At 38.3% G+C, this 17,441-nt stretch overlaps 1 protein-coding gene across 1 annotated transcript in view; it reads left to right on the top strand.

Annotated features, from left to right (window-relative positions):
• The window catches only part of RpL23A (ribosomal protein L23A), an 87,328-nt gene that overhangs the window by 68,130 nt on the left and 1,757 nt on the right, over positions 1–17,441 (top strand). Inside the window, exon 4 of the mRNA XM_067151747.2 lies at positions 1,472–1,648. Within this exon, the coding sequence (XP_067007848.1) occupies positions 1,472–1,648 (177 nt within the window). The remainder of the gene's footprint in view (positions 1–1,471; positions 1,649–17,441) is intronic.

Here is a 17,441-nt window from a genome sequence, read left to right as displayed (position 1 = left end):
TTTGCTCAGAAGTATGAATTATTTTTCGTGATATTAATATAATGAGTGAAGAGAGGAATCGCTTAGCTACAAGAAAATGTAAACTACAATGAGATATCTTGAAAAGTGAGAATAGGATATGCTTTTATCTTCGGTGCTGCATAACAGGCTTTTTCTCTCGGGCATTCTTAGCAACTACGGCAGTAAGGGAGCCGGCACTAAGAGGGTTAATACCATCACGTGGGGAACACCCTGGGACGCCTTTACTTGCGAGAAGTACCACTATGTTAGGTACACAATAGGTTTGTGATTAGTAGCAGTAGAGATTGGTGCACTGTGGGTTTGCAGTACCTGTGATTAGTACCATTATATGAGAAAAACACCATGGGTCTTGCATGTGATTAGTACCACTATATGATCGACACTGTAAGTCTGTGTTGCCTGTGATTAGTACCCACTATGTGGGGAACTCAGATGTTTGCGTTGCCTTTGAGTCGGTGCCATTATGTGAGAAACACCATAGGTCTGTTACCTGTGTGACGTACAATACTTGTGAGTAGTACCATAATGTATGGAACACCATGAGTCTATGCTACTTTTGATTATTACCGCAACATGACAAATACCATGGTTCTACTTTACTAGTGGTAAATACCATTGAGGGGTCGTTTACCTGGATTTTGGGCCCCTTTATACAACAAGCATCAAGCAGCATATTTTTCATATTTTTTCTTGGTTTTTTAACACCTGTTAATACTCTCCTCTTATCTTTAGAAAAGGTATACCGTAGTTTTCACTGTTCCTACGGATACACAACTTAAAATGCTCTCGTTTCTGAAAAAGAATCATATGTAGTGTTTCCATACCCCTGTTGGGTAGTTTTTATTTGTGTATTCAGTACTACATTTTCTCGCTTAACATGTTCTTTTTCCATGTCCCCTGCTTAACGAGGTTTTACTGTATATGAATTTTCAAGGGGCATAATCATCTGCCATTAGAGTGGGTACTGTACGTACAAATGAAATGTATAAATGGACAACATGGTTATGTAAGTGAATAGAATAAAACATATTTACCATCTACCAATTACAGATGATGTATTAGAAAATAAAATAAAATTGAAATGAATACACATGTATACAAACATTCAAATATACATCTTCACATGTTTTCTACAGACTATTCACATAATAATTCTCATAATTTACAATATTATCACGTTCCACCCTTGAGAAGAGCTTTCCGAAAAGCAGTGGAAGGGCTGTGAAACATGTAGAGTGATTCTTCCAGCTGATTTATATTCCTAAGGGCAAGTGTATGAAGAAAAATTTTCCGATCTGCTCTGATGAACATATGTCTCCATATTCTTCAAACATTGTAAATCACTATTTTGTGTTATCAGAACTACTAAACATGTTCAATAGGTAGAAGAATTTATAATGTGACTGATTTGGTGATGTTTAAAATAATGCCTTTGTTTATTTTCTCCTAGGATGGATGCTTTCAACATAATTAAGTTCCCTCTAACAACAGAAGCTGCAATGAAAAAAATTGAAGACAATAACACGTTGGTTTTCATTGTACACACACGAGCAAATAAGCATCACATACGTGCTGCTGTGAAGAAACTCTATGAAATTGATGTGGCTAAAGTTAACACCTTAATTAGGTAAGTTTTCAGATTGTTAAGGAAACCTTGAAGTGTCTTTCATGCCGTACAGTTCTTGGTTTAAGCTCCATAATGTACATAGCTGTGCATTTAACAATATTGTAATTTTTCATTTGATGTTGAGATTAAATATTGAGGTATTTTTGCATAGAGGAGTAGATAGTAAGCTTGTGGGTGCATTTCTCAAAAGGAAAATTTGGTTGGTTACAACACAACACAGAAAACTATAGTGGAATATATTTTCAAAAACTGTAACAAGAAATGAACCCAAGTGGAAAGAATACCAGCCAAAAGACTTGAGACCTTATGTTTTGTAATGGCGGATTTTAAAAATGTATTCCAATTATCTTCTGATATCTCAATACGGCTTTGACAGGACATGGGTATCAGATTTGCCAGCACTGTTGTTCATTTAGCATTGCCTAGGAGGCATATATAGCTTAAGGATTGCTGCGAATGTGATGTTAACTTTGTCGATTCCTTCTCTGGAGCCTGTAGCTGATCTGGACGGCCGTTCACCATCAAGTGGAAGAGGCCAGGATTCCGCCTCTACGCTACTACTGTAAAGTGCTGTGCTGTTTTCAGTGGAAATACACATTTTAAAATTTGCGTATGTCTATCAGTGTATGGCAAAAACTGGCAAGCAATATTTTCCACACGTGGACTACATAGAATTGAGTGATAAAAAGTATTAAAAACCTTTAATTGTTGATATTCTTCTTTTTTTAATGACTGCATAGGATCACTTTAGTCAGTTCATCGTTTAGGTCTCTTTGAAGGGATTGTTCTTGCATCCGGGAGATAGTAGTTTCGAATCCCACTATCGGCAGCCCTGAAGATGGTTTTAGATGGTTTTCCGTGGTTTCCCATTTTCACACCAGGCAAATGCTGGGGCTGTACCTTAATTAAGGCCACGGCCGCTTCCTTCCAACTCCTAGGCCTTTCCTATCCCATCGTCGCCATAAGACCTATCTGTGTCGGTGCGACGTAAAGCAACTAGCAAAAAAAAGGGATTGTTCGGGCTTTACAGTCCTCCCAGTACTTCTTCAGGCGCTCTGATCTTCGTGCCCTTTCCTCAGTTGAAAGTATGCGTGTTAGTTTGTTTCGTGTAAGGGTAAAGGGGAGATTTGTATTCAATTTGATCTTATTTGTTGTGTCTTCTGTTGTAAGGCCTATTTCCTTCAGATCCTCTCTTACTTCTCTGATTCATTTACATCCTGTTGTAGTATTTTTTGAGACGAGATTGTGTTGTACTAGTTGTTTCAGAAGTCTCAAATCCTGCATCCTCATATGTCCAAAGAATCCCATTCTTCTCTTATGCATAGTATCTGTAATGGGTTCTAGCTCTTAGTACATGACTTCATTGGGTATTATCCGCCACTGTCCATCTTTTTGGCATTTTTTTATTGATGCAGGTTCTTCCAAACCCCCTTTTTTTTTCTGAAGTCTGTCAGTCTTTGATTGTTTATTCAGGTGAAAAAGTGTGTCTGCTGCATATGTAGCTTCCGGTTTCATAACTGTTGTAGTGTTTTATTTTTGCATTTATTGATAGACATTTTTCGTAGATATCCCATGTTAATTTTTGGACTTTAGCTAATCTATTTGTTCTTGTTCGGATTGAGATTTTTTCGTTTAGGTTATGTTATTACTTCTCCAAGATATGTAAAATTGAGTTACTATTTTGATTTTATTACCAGTTATGGTAACTTCTTTTAGTTGTGTTAGTTTTTGGGGCATAATTTCTGTTTTTTCAAATATTTTGGGGCCAGTTTTATTTGCAATGTTTTGAAGTTCTGATATCTGGGTTTTTGCGTCTTTTATGTCCGCTGCTAGTAATGCTAAATCGTCGGCAAAACCCAGGCAATTTGTTTTGATTTTAGGGTGACATTTCCTAAACCATTCCCTCATTACCATTTCTAGAGCAGAATTAAATAATAGTGGTGAGAGCCCATCTCCCTGGCATAGCCCAGTTTTAATTTCAAATGACCCTGACGTTTCACCCTTAAACTTCACTTTTGATTTGGTGTTAGTGAGAGTCAGTTTTATCATGTTTGTTAATTTGGGGTGTAGTCCAAGGTGTCTTAAAATTTTACACAGTGATTCTTTATGGATGCAATTGTAAGTTCTCTTGAAATCTACAAATGTTATCACCATATCTCTGTTTCTTCTCCTGTTATAGTCCATTATCAGAGATGACAACTATTACGATTCAATCGTAATAATTACGAATCACCCATCATAATTACGCCTTTACGAATCACACACCACAAATTAAGATTTTTTATTGATTTTTAAATCTAAGTGTATGAAGTGTTCAAAAGGATACACAAGGAATGCCATTACAGCATGAATTCTCAGAATATTATTTCCGGATTTCTCCGTAATCATTTATACCCCTTTCCTGTCCCTCGATTAAGAATATTTCGAGTTTTCAAGCGCCGAACGCAGTGTGTGCTTCCAGTACCGGAAATAAAGGCACCTGTGAACTGGTATATCTTGCGGAGTTTATTGACTTTGTTCGTCCCGTCATCAGACTTCCATGCAAGTATGAGAGTTCTTTTGTCTTTGTTTTGGCGGCAAAGTGGTGACAAACACCGTTTAATTGTGAATACTGTGTGGGTGACTGTTGAAGTATTTATTGCGAATTTAGTTGCCAAATTTACATATATTGATTAATCTTCTAGGATATATGGTAATCGTGTGTTACGAAATGCGAAAGGTTTGAAATAATGAAGCGATTTCTTGTGCAGGAAAATACGTGTGATTACGTTACCGTGACTAGTGACGCTAGTAATAACCAAAAATAGTTCAAAAAGAAGAACGGCCCTGTTTACTGCGTTCCTCAAAATCTCATTCACGCGTGTTTTGTAGTATGTGTAGCCGCGATTTTTCAGATGCGCATGATGAGGAAGAACAAGACGGAATTCCGCGCTAATATGAACTCCGAACTGTTAAGTGCTCTGTTAGTGCAGATAATGCACATGATATAAAAAGAAAAAACCATGTCACCAGTGTACGTTTACCAAACAGGAACTACAAGCTTTCAATGATATGCAAGTTAGTAATATCTCGGGGGGGGGGACTACGACCGCCGCAACAGCCCCCCCTCCCCATTACGAATTGCCTTTCTTGAAAGTTGGCATCTCTGCATTATCAACTTAAGACTCGTGATATGATCAGGACTGCTCTCCAGGGTCTGAAGCCTTCTTGATATTCTCCTAGTTCTTTGTATGTTATGTCTAGGAGCGAGATTCCCCTGTAGTTGTTAGGGTCGGTTTTGTCTCCTTTTTTTGTGCAGTGGGTGAATGAGGGCTGTTGTCCATTGTTCTGGTAGTTCATCTTTAATCCAGATAGAGACAAGTTGTTGATGGAGGGCAACTTTTGCTGGTCTTCCTGCATATTTCCAGATTTCTGCAAAGGGCTAATCTTCTCCTGGCATTTTGTAGTTTTTTAGTTTATTCAGTGCTTGGTAGACTTCCATTATTGTGGGGGGGAGAGGATTGATGTTCTCTGGTGATGGTTTTGTTGGGGTGTTGGTGTCCAAATGAAGGAGTTCTGTAGGATCCTCACAATTTAGAAGCTTGTTGAAATATTTAGCTAGAATTTCTGTATTGTCTTTATTGTTATGAGCCAGCTTACCATTCTCATCCTTCATCAGTAGGGTCGGGGGTTCATATTTTTGGAGCTCTTTTCTGAAGGTTTTGTAGTAGTCGCTTGAGTTTTATTGAATTCTTCTTTGTTTAGTTGCAGTGTGTCCTTATGATGCTGTCTTTTTATTGTTCTTAAGACTTGGGTAGTTTCTTTTCTCTGTTTTACTAGATTTTGATGGGATATTTCTGATTTTTGGGACTGATGTAATAGCCATGCCTGATGTCTTTTCTCCACTGTTTCATCACATTCACTGTTTCACCATTGTTTTTTTGCGTGGTTTAATTGGAGCCAGGTCTTCTGCAATTTGTTTAAGGTTGTGTGCTAAGTCTTCAAATTTATCTGTGATTTTTATTTTTTTCAGTTGCTTTTTGGTAATTTTCATTGTTAATTATCTGGGTAGGATCTATTTTTCTTTAGTTTTAGGGGCTTGCTTTTGTTCACTCCTCTGGGGAGTGAGTTTAATTTTAACTGCGTAGTGATCTGAACCTGTGTCTATTCCTCGGAGGACTTTGACGTTATATATCTCTTTGTGATGGTATTTGTCCATGAAGATGTGTTAAAGTTGCCATTCTCCTTTAGTGTAGTCGGGTTGTATCCATGTTTTGAGTTTTTGAGGTTTTCTCTTAAAGCATGTAAATTTTGAGATTGTAATGGTTTCTACACAGGTCAACTAGTCTCTTTCCATTTTTTGTTTTCTTGTGTGCTGGCTATTTTCCGATGATGTCACGGTATTTTCTTTCTCTGCCTAGTTGAGCGTTAAAGTTGCCTATAAATAATTTTACATGGTGTTTGGGGATATTATCTGTGGTATGGTCCAATAGGTCCCAAAATTCTTCTGTTTCCTCATGGTCTTTTGCGGAGTTGTTTTTATCATTATTGGGAGCATGGGTATTTATTATAGTATATATTTTATTAGATGCCTTTAAGGTGAGCGCTTTCCGTGGTTTCCCATTTTCACACCAGGCAAATGCTGGGGCTGTACCTTATTTAAGGCCACGGCCACTTCCTTCCCAGTCCTATCCCTTTTCTGTCCCATCGTCGCCATAAGACCTATCTGCTATCAAGTAGGGATGACATAAAATTCTTAGTGTTGAACTGTAGAAGTATTGTAAAGAAAGGAATAGAATTAAGCAATTTACTAGATATATATTTTCCAGATATTGTAATAGGAGTAGAATCATGGCTGAGAAATGATATAATGGATGCAGAAATTTTCTCACGGCACTGGAGTGTGTATCGTAGAGATAGGATAGGAGTGGTGGGAGGGGGAAAGAAGAATTTGTAAGCTACGAAAAGGTTAAAGATGACACATGAAATTCTAGGTGTCAGGCTCGGTTCTAAAGATAATAGGCAACTTGATATATTTGGAGTGTACAGACCGGGAAAGGGTAGCACTGACGCGGATTCGGAATTATTTGATAGGATAGTTGGCTAAGTGGGAAACGACATGGAAAGAAATGCAATTGTAGCGGGAGATCTTAATTTGCCAGATGTCAATTGGGAAGGAAATGCAAACGACAGGAAGCATGACCAACAAATGGCAAATAAGTTAATATGGGCAGGACAGCTGATTCAGAAAGTGATGGAACCAACCAGAGGGAAAAACATCCTGGATGTGGTGCCGATAAAACCAGATAGCTCTATAGGGAAACTGAAGTAATAGATGGTATTAGTGATCATGAAGTTGTTTTTGTCGTAGTTAAAAATAAATGTGATGGAAAGGAAGGTCTTAAAAGTAGGACTATTAGGCAGTACCATATGGCTGATAAAGCAGGCATGAGGCAGTTTCTAAAAAGTACATATGATCAGTGGAAAACGATAAATAAAAATGTAAACAGACTCTGGGATCGGTTTAAAGAAATTGTTGAGGAATGCGAAAACAGGTTTGTACCTTTAAGGGTGATAAGAAATGGTAAAGATCCACCTTATTATAATTGAGAAATAAAGATACTAAGAAGGAGGTGGAGACTGGAAAGAAATGGTTAGAAATGGCTGTGGAAGTAATGAGAAATTGAAGGAACTTACTAGAAAATTGAATCTAGCAAAGGAGGCAGCTAAGGATAACAAGCACAATTGGCAGTCATACAAATTTTAGTGAAAAATAGACATTCCAGGAATAACTAATGAACAAGGGGAGTGTGTATGTGAGGATCTTCAAAAGGCAGAAGTATTCAGTCAGCAGTATGTAAAGATTGTTGGTTACAAGGACAGAGATGCCAACTATTACGATTCAATCGTAATAATTACGAATTACCCATCACAATTACGCCTTTACGAATCTCACACCTCAAATTACGATTTTTTGTTTATTTTCAAATCTAAGTGTATGAAGTATTCAAAAGTATAGACAAGAGATGCCATTACAGCTTTAATTCTCAGAATATTATTTTCGGATTTCTCAGTAATCATTTATACCCCTTTCTTATCCCTCATTTGAGAATATTTAGAGTTTTTTCGCGCCGAACTCAGTGTGTGCTTCCAATACCGGAGAAATCGGCACCTGTGTAGTGGTATATCTTGCGGAGCTGTTGTCTTTGTTCGTCACATGACCAGACTTCCATTGAAATATGCGAGTTGTTTTGCCTTTGTTTTGGCGGCGAAGTGGTGAGAAACTCCGTTTCTTGTGGATACTGCGTGCGTGACTGTTTAATATTTATTGCAATTTTGGTTGCCAAATTTACATATATTGCTCTTGTAGGCTATATGCTAATCGTGTGTTACAAAATGCGAAAGGTTTGAAATAATGAAGTCATTTCTTGTGCAGGAAAATACGTGTGGTGACGTTACCGTGATTAGTGACGCTAGTAATAACCAAAGTAGTTCAAAAATTTAGGGAGGAATACTCGAATGGTCCTGTTTATTGCGTTCCTCAAAATCTCATTCACGCGTGTTCTTATAATGTGCGTAGCCGCGAATTTTCAGTTGCGTATGGTGACGAAGAACAAGACTGAGTTCTGTGCTAATATGAACACCGGGTTACGCAGCGCATATCTATCTACGAAATGTCACTGTAATATTTGTCCCAAATGGAACATAATTGCTTTTACACAAATAAACTCGAAAATATGCGGTAAATTAAGAAATAGTACGAAATATTTTACTTGAAGGGAATGATATGGATACATACTTTACTACCTTACAACTATTTTTTTCTGCTACCTCGCAGCGCTTCCGTACGTGTTTTGTTTGTCTAACACTTTTGTGTGTGATGTCTTTGCTCACTGAAGTTGTTTGCATTAATTGGGTGTTGTTTTCTTCATGTTGCTTATTCGTTTGGTGCCCTGACTCATTCATAAATGATACATGTATTGGTCCAGGGATCATGTTATTTTGCTGTTTGAACTGCCCGCGCTACTCATATGGACAAAGATAATGAGAATTCAGACATAGCACACCCAGCACTGGACCTCAGGAATGAAACAAAAGACTGCACGAGAAGCGGAATACAACATAAGTGAGTCCTGTCTAAAGCCCGTAAGAACGTATACATATTTCTCTAGTAACGACGGTATTTCTTAATTTACTGCAGACTTTTCACTTCATTTGTGTAAAAGGAATGATTATGTTCCATTTGGGACAAATATTACAGTGGCATTTCGTACAAGTCAGGTCAGGAGTGATCCTGATACCGTATCCGACAGTAGACGGTACTACCTGCGACTGTCTGGCCGAGGGTTGGGCGGCCGACACCAAACCCAACAAACTAGGGGAAGACCAACAGCTACGGGTGGAGGAGTTTTCCCCTAGAAGGTTTGATGAGACCCTTGTGTAGGAAATGACACATAAATTCATCAGCTGCTGCCTTGCAGTGAGGTAGGGGACTGCCAAAGGCTAAGGGAGAATACCCCTGACAGAAAATCCCCAGCAGTGTTAGGCTTAGCAAGTCAACTGAAGGGTTATATCGATTGCTTTCAACTACAAAACGAGCCTCGGAACGCAAAGAAAATACCGGATAGTCACGTCTTCTCAAACATCTGCAACGTATGATGACCGTAAGGCTGATGTTCAAGTACGATGTTCTGAGAAGAAGCCCAAGAGAAAGAGTCCTAAACACAGAATTGGAACATTCAATATCCTGACCCTGACTGGCAGAAGCGAGGAGCTGATAGATATGATGGAAAGGAGGAACCTCTGTATTCTTGGCCTGAGTGAGGCAAAGTGGAAGGGAAGAGGAACAAAAAAGCTAAGAAAAGGATACAAACTACATTGGAATGGAAATAAAACAGAAGCCAAAAATGGTGTAGGTTTTATATTAAGAGAGGACATTGATGTCATCAGTGAGGTAATATATGTTAATGAAAGAATTATTAAGTTGAACATCTCTCTTAACAAGAGTGTGCTGACAGTAGTCCAGGTGTATGCCCCACAGACTGGCTGTAACGAAGAGGAAAAAGAACAATTCCGAACTGATTTAGAAGAAGCTATAGAAAGAGAGGAAAATATCATAATAATGGGAGATCTAAATGCTCAAGTTGGATCAGGCAGGCGTGGATATGAAAATGTACTAGGTCCACATGGTTATGGAGACAGGAACCCAGAAGGAGAAAGTCTTCTAGATCTATGTGTAAGGAATGGCTTGAGAATAAACAACAGTTGGTTTCAGAAGCAGCTAAGTCATAAACTAACAAGATACAGTTGGAATGGAGATACTAAAACTCTGATAGATTATTTTATATCTGACAATGAAGCAGGAAAGACCATGTGTGATGTCAGAGTTATACCAAGTGAAAGCCTGGAGAGTGACCACAGACTTCTCCTCGCAACAATAAAGCACATTGAAATTTATAGACCTCAGAAATACAGGAAACCAAAAATTAAGACATGGGAGCTAAAGAAGACAGAGAAACAAGTTGAATACACAAAAAAAGTGACCAATAAATTACCATCAGATGCATTACAAGAAGGCAACATCGAGTGGACTAGATTCAAAGAAAGCATTGTCGGAGCTGCATTAGAAGTTTGTGGTAAAACTAATAGCAAAATGAAGGGAAAAGAAACTCCTTGGTGGAACGATCGGGTGAAGATTGCTGTGAAAGTGAAAAATGAAACCAGGAAAGCCAGAGACAAAGAAATGCAAAAAGGAAGTCAAAGGAATGAATCTAGAGTAAACGAACTGCAGCAGAAATACAGAGATCAGAAGTTACAAGTAAAGAAAATTGTGGCCGAAGAAAAACAGAAAGCTTGGACTGATTTCACGGATAAACTAGAGCAAGACAGCAAAGCTAATTCTAAACTACTTTACCGAACAATACGAAATATAAGAAGGGACAATGAATACATAACAGCAATAGAGGAACCAGATGGTAACATAGTTAGGGAGGAGACAGAAATAAGGAAGATCATGAAATCCTATTTTGATAATTTATACAACAGTACTGGGAAAGACTCCAATGATGTAACCACGCAGGTCAGTTTAAGCTGCAATGATGAGCCTGACCAAGAGAGTCCGCCAACATGGAAGGAAGTAGAGACGGCCCTTAATAGTATGCCCAAAGAAAGATCTACAGGATTTGATGAAGTCAGTGCAGATATGATCAAAGCAACTGGTGCAATAGGAATACAGTGGCTTCATAGAGTAATTAATGCAATATGGAAGGATAGGAAAGTCCCAGATGATTGGAAAAAGGGAATAATAATACCTCTCTTCAAAAAAGGAAGCCGGAAGAAATGTAGCAGTTATAGAGGGATCACTTTGTCTCATGGTTTGAAAATATTTGATAAAATACTTGAAAAAAGGCTAAGGAAAATAATAGAACCACAACTACAGGAAGAACAATATGGATTCAGAGAACACCGATCAACTACCGATCTCATATTTGCACTTAGAATACTGTTAGAAAAGCATTGGGAGAAGGGCAAAGACTTAACACTAGTGTTTTTGGATCTCGAAAAAGCATTTGATAGTGTTCCAAGGAAGACTATATGGGAATGTTTAAGAAAGAAGAATGTACCCAAAGGGCTTATCCAGAAAGTTAAAATGCTTTACGAAGACTGCTGCAGTTGCGTACAGATAGGAAACTGTAATTCTGATTGGTTCCAAACCACTAAAGGAGTGCAACAAGGCAGTACCCTTTCACCATTACTTTTTATCACTGTCATGGATGAAGTCATGAAAGAAATTAAGCAGAAGAACAATATGGACATCAATGCATTTGCATTTGCAGATGATGTAGTAATTTGGGGAAATACAGAGAAGGAAGTCCAAGAGAGGCTGAACACCTGGAATGAACATTTGAAAGCACACGGATTAACAATAAATAAATCGAAAACTGTTACTATGTCTGTCAACAGGCAGAAGAAGAAAGGAAAAATAATGCTGGAAGGTACACAACTGGAAACAGTAGACCAATATAAATATCTTGGGTGCATCATTTCAAGTGATAACAGAATACAGCATGAGATTAACAACCGCATTCAAAAATCAGCTCAGTTTTACCATCAAGTTCGGAACCTCCTCTGGAACGAACAAGTTCCCTTAAGATCAAAGCAGATTCTATTCCAATCATACTTCACCCCCATAATAACATATGGCCTAGAAACCTGCACAACAACCCAACAAGTGGACAGCAAACTACAAGCTGCAGAAATGAAGTTCCTACGAACTATGGTACAGAAGACAAAAAGGGACAGGGTAAGGAATGAAAGAATAAGGGAGCAAGCTGGTGTCTACCCATCCCTGAATGAAAAAGTGACAAGGGCCCGTTTGAAATGGTTTGGCCATGTCAAACGAATGGACGATGGAAGGACAGCAAAACAATGGCTACACACAGTCGTGGCCGGAAAACGACCGATAGGAAGACCTAGGAAGAGGTGGCTGGACCAAGTGAAAGAGGACATAGGAACAAGAGGAATCAGCTGGGATGTCGTCTTGAGAGAAGAGTGGTACATGGACAGACAGAAGTGGAGAGTGCTCGTAAACCACACCCGGGCGACTGGATTGGAAAACTGATGATGATTACAGTGGCATTTCGTAGATAGGTATGCGCTACATAACCTGAACACCGAACTGTTAAGTGCTCCGTTAGTGCAGAGGAAGCACACGAAATCAAACGGAATAGCATGTCACCAGTGGACGTTTACCAAACAGCAACTACAGTACTCAGCAAAGAAATGATCCTTCAACCTACCTCAGATATGTACTGCACATCACCTGTTACTTTAGCAGGTAAGAATCGTACAGGGCCGATTGCAGAAACGGTATTTAGGCGATGTCTACGGTTAAACAATGCCTAAGCATGGCTGCCGCACTGCAGAGACGTTATTTATCACTTAGACACTGTCTAAAACCGATGTTCAACCGGTCATGTTTAAACACTGTCGAGAGCACTGTTTAACCTCAAATGAGAGGAGTGAATCACAATTAGAGGTTATGTACCATAAAATATGTAATTTGTATGATCATGTTGAAACGGTTCCGGAAAGAAAGGTTAGTCCGACGGCCTCTCTGTGGGTCGCCCGCTGCTAAATCGCAGCAATTTGTTTGACATGCACGGGGAGATAACAATAAAATAAGATTTCGCTTTACGAGAGACTTGTTTCTTGAGACTGACAAAGTGACAGTCCGGTAACTGTCAACTTGAATACAATTCTTGGGATCCAGTATATTTTATTATGTACGTGAGGTAATTTCCATGGAATTATAGGTCACTTCGACTACATACATATCAGAATTATGTGTCCCGATCGTCTGAGGGCTGTCACATATATCAATCAGGAGGGATTCACTTATATTTACTGCCAAGTAAACACACATAATAGTGAAAACTAAAAAGTAGGTTGTATGGGATTATTATATATATATATCATCGGCAACTATCAGATAGGAAAAGGCAAGTGGTGGTGATTATAATTTAAAGAGGACTGAGGAAGAAGAGCCGTGGCCATAACAGCCCTAGTATTTGCCTGGTGTAAAAATAGGGAAACTACGGAAAACAATCTTCACGGCTGCCGATGATGCGTTTCGAACTTACGATCTCCAGAATGCAAGCTACATCTATATGGCCCGTACAACACACTCGGTTACACATTACTATTGCTTCATCTTCCCTTCGTCGAAGCTACCGTATTTATGAGTAGATTACACTCACTGTAACAACGCTATAATTAAAGCTACACTTCCCCATACGGTGCCGTGTCGCTTTAGTGTCGATAATATGATGAGATTTAATTTGCACCGAAAGCGATACTCTTATCTGTGGGCAAGTCATGCTCAGCCATATTTGAGTAATGTGTAGGAAGACAAACAGCTGACTGGCGTTCGGCGCGCGCACCGGTGAATTTCATTGGTTGCGACAAGCAAAGAGTTGCATGAAAGATACTTCTGTCTCCATTTTCTAACCAAAATTGAAACTTTAAGGGATGTTTAGTTAAACATCGACTGAACATTGTTTATGCAATGGAAGATCGTGAACGATTTAGGCGTTGGTTAGGTAGACGATGTCTACGGCTTAAAACTAGTCATCGTTTCTGCAATCGGCCCACACTGTTTATATGCCAGTCTTTGAATATCTGGTTGTATTGTATGTTGTTCATTAATTTTTCAATAATATGTACGTTATTAAGATCTCGAAAAAAGAAAATCCTACGGCCGTCCGCCCCCCCCCCCCCCCGCCCCCCGGGGCCCGAACGGCTATATTACGAATTGCCTTTCTTGAAAGTTGGCATCTCTGCAAGGATAATGTCAAGATAGAGGAGGAGACTAAGGCCAAAGAACTATTAAAATTTACATATGATAACAATGACATTTACAATAAGATACAAAAGTTGAAAACTAGAAAAGCGACTCGAATTGATCAATTTCTGGGGATATACTAAAGACAATGGGTTGGGATATAGTACCATATCTGAAGTACTTATTTGATTATTGTTTGGTCGGAGGAGCTATACCAGATGAATGGGGAGTTGCTATTGTAGCCCCTGTGTATAAAGGAAAGGGTGATAGACATAAAGCTGAAAATTACAGGCCAGTAAGTTTGACATGCACTGTATGTAAGCTTCGGGAAGGCATTCTGATTATATTAGACATGTTTGTGAAATTAATAACTGGTTCAATAAAAAGCAGTTCGGTTTTAGGAAAGGTTATTCCACTGAAGCTCAACTTGAAGGATTCCAGCAAGATATAGCAGATATCTTGGATTCTGAAGGTCAAATGAACTGTATCGCGATTGACCCATCTAAAGCATTTGATAGGGTTTAACATGGGAGACTACTGGCAAAAATGAGTGCAAGTGGACTACACAAAAGAGTGACTGAATGGGTCGCTATATTTCTAGAAAATAGATCTATGAGAATTAGAGTAGGTGAAGCTTTATCTGACCCTGTAATTATTAAGAGGGGAATTCCTCAAGGCAGTATTATCGGACCTCTATGTTTTCTTATATATAAATGATATGAGCAAAGGAGTGGAATCGGAGGTAAGGCTTTTTGCGGATGATGTTATTCTCTATAGAGTGATAAATAAGTTACAAGATTGTGAGCAACTGCATTGTGACCTCGAAAATGCTGCGAGATGGACAGCAGGCAATGGTACGTTGATAAACGGGGTTAAAAGTTAGGTTGTGAGTTTCACAAATAGGAAAAGTCCTCTCAGTTTTAATTACTGCGTTGATGGGGGTGAAATTTCCTTTTGGGGATCATTGTAAGTATCTAGGTGTTAATGTGAAGAAAAATCTTCATTGGCGTAATCACATAAATGGGATTGTAAATAAAGGGTACAGATCTCTGCACATGGTTATGAGTGTGTTTAGAGGTTGTAGTAAGGATGTAAAGGAGACCCCAACTAGAGTATGGTTCCAGTGTATGGGACACTCACCACGATTATCTGATTCAAGAACTGGAAAAAATCCAAGGAAAAGCAGCTCGATTTGTTCTGGGTGATTTCCGACAAAAGAGTACCATCAACAAATTAATCTAAAAAGCCACCTAATCGATACTTTGTTTCTTTCGCCTTTGGCAAACTTAAAAATACATTAACAAACACAGTACATGTTTTGACCACTTAGTGGTCATCTTCAGCTGTATATAAAAATCTTAAGATGATAATATTTAAAAGCAAGCACATTGGATCTTATAACTATATCCCATGGGAATCCAAGAACTATTGTTCTAGATGCTTTAAATGAATTGGAAGATAGGGGGGGGGGGGGTTGGGGGTAAGGAGATTTATGTGATTGATGCTTAAATTACAGTATCGTTTACAATTGTGCTTAAAAAACTTAAATGATGAAAAACATATTTAAAATATTTAAAAGCGTCTATGGTAAAATTCTTTTTGATAAAATTAGGTGGCGTGATTAAAAGTTCGTGTTTGTAACAATCTTCAGGCATTTGTGAGAAAATAATAACTCAATTAAAATTCGCGTCTATGGTGCTGTTAAACACTTTGTTTTTATAAACACTCTTAAAATATTCTAAAGTGTCTATGGTAAGGCACTTGTTAAAAAACACTTGTGCTTGAATGAAAGTTTATGTTAGATGCACCAGTCTTCAGGTATTTATTGTTATATTTGATAACTTCCTTGAGTGATATTCTTGTGGTTAAAAGGCCGTGTTGACTGTTTAACTTCCGAGAATTGCTCTTCGGAATGTGATAAAAGAATTTGTGTTAGTCGTTTAACTTGTTAAAACCCTGTGGTGGCTTCTGTTATACAAAATGGCGATCTGATTCGGGCAGCTTGCCTCGCGATCTTATCTGGCAAATGTTAATCTGCGTTGCCTTGGAGAACTGCCTTCGTGCACGACCTAGTGTGATAGCGGTGTGACATGGTCTCCATCGCGAGGCAAGCTGCCCGAATCAGATCGCCATTTTGTATAACAGAAGCCACCACAGGGTTTTAACAAGTTAAACGACTAACACAAATTCTTTTATCATATTCCGAAGAGCAATTCTCGGAAGTTAAACAGTCAACACGGCCTTTTAACCACAAGAATATCACTCAAGGAAGTTATCAAATATAAACAATAAATACCTGAAGACTGGTGCATCTAACATAAACTTTCATTCAAGCACAAGTGTTTTTTAACAAGTGCCTTACCATAGACACTTTAGAATATTTTAAGTGTGTTTATAAAAACAAAGTGTTTAACAGCACCATAGACGCGAATTTTAATTGAGTTATTATTTTCTCACAAATGCCTGAAGATTGTTACAAACACGAACTTTTAATCACGCCACCTAATTTTATCAAAAAGAATTTTACCATAGACGCTTTTAAATATTTTAAATATGTTTTTCATCATTTAAGTTTTTTAAGCACAATTGTAAACGATACTGTAAGTTAAGAATCATTCACATAAATCTCCTTACCCCCAACCCCTCCCCCCCCCATCTTCCAATTCATTTAAAGCATCTAGAACAATAGTTTTTGGATTCCCATGGGATATAGTTATAAGATCCAATGTGCTTGCTTTTAAATGTTATCATCTAAGATTTTTATATACAGCTGAAGATGACCACTAAGTGGTCGAAACATGTACTGTGTTTGTTAATGTATTTTTAAGTTTGCCAAAGGCAAAAGAAATAAAGTATCGATTAGGTGGCTTTTTAGATTAATTTGTTGATTAAACTCATCTATACGGCTATGAAGTGGACAGCTTGCAAAGAGTACCATTACAAAAATGTTGCAAAATTTGGGTTGGGAAGAACTGAGAGAAAGAAGAGCTGCTCGACTAAGTGGTATGTTACGTTATAATTCTCATGTTAGGTCCGTATTGAATAGGTGGATATATAAATAAACACTTGTAACATACTTTGTATTTAAGTGGTATGTTCCAAGCTGTCAGCAGAAAGATGGTGTGGAATGACATTAGTAGACGAAAAAGTCTGAGTGGTGTTTATAAAAGTAGGAAGGATCACAATATGAAGATAAAGTTGGAATTCAAGAGGACTAACTGGGGCAAATATTCATTTATAGGAAGGGGAGTTAGAGATTGGAATAACTTACCAAGGGAGACGTTCAATAAATTTCCAATTTCTTTGAAATCATTTAGGAAAAGGCTAGGAAAACAACAGATAGGGAATCTGCTAACTGGGCGACTGCCCTAAATGCAGATCAGTATTGACTGATTGGTTGTCTGCCTTAAAATAATAAACTCAGTCCAAGAATTCAAATCACAGTCTCCACGACTCTCAACGCTCACCTTA

The sequence above is a fragment of the Anabrus simplex genome, chromosome 7 (genome assembly GCF_040414725.1).
Source record: "Anabrus simplex isolate iqAnaSimp1 chromosome 7, ASM4041472v1, whole genome shotgun sequence".
NCBI classification, from domain to species: Eukaryota; Metazoa; Arthropoda; class Insecta; order Orthoptera; family Tettigoniidae; genus Anabrus; species Anabrus simplex.
Note: the sequence above shows the minus strand (reverse complement) of the source record. Positions and strands in the feature narration are given on the sequence as shown.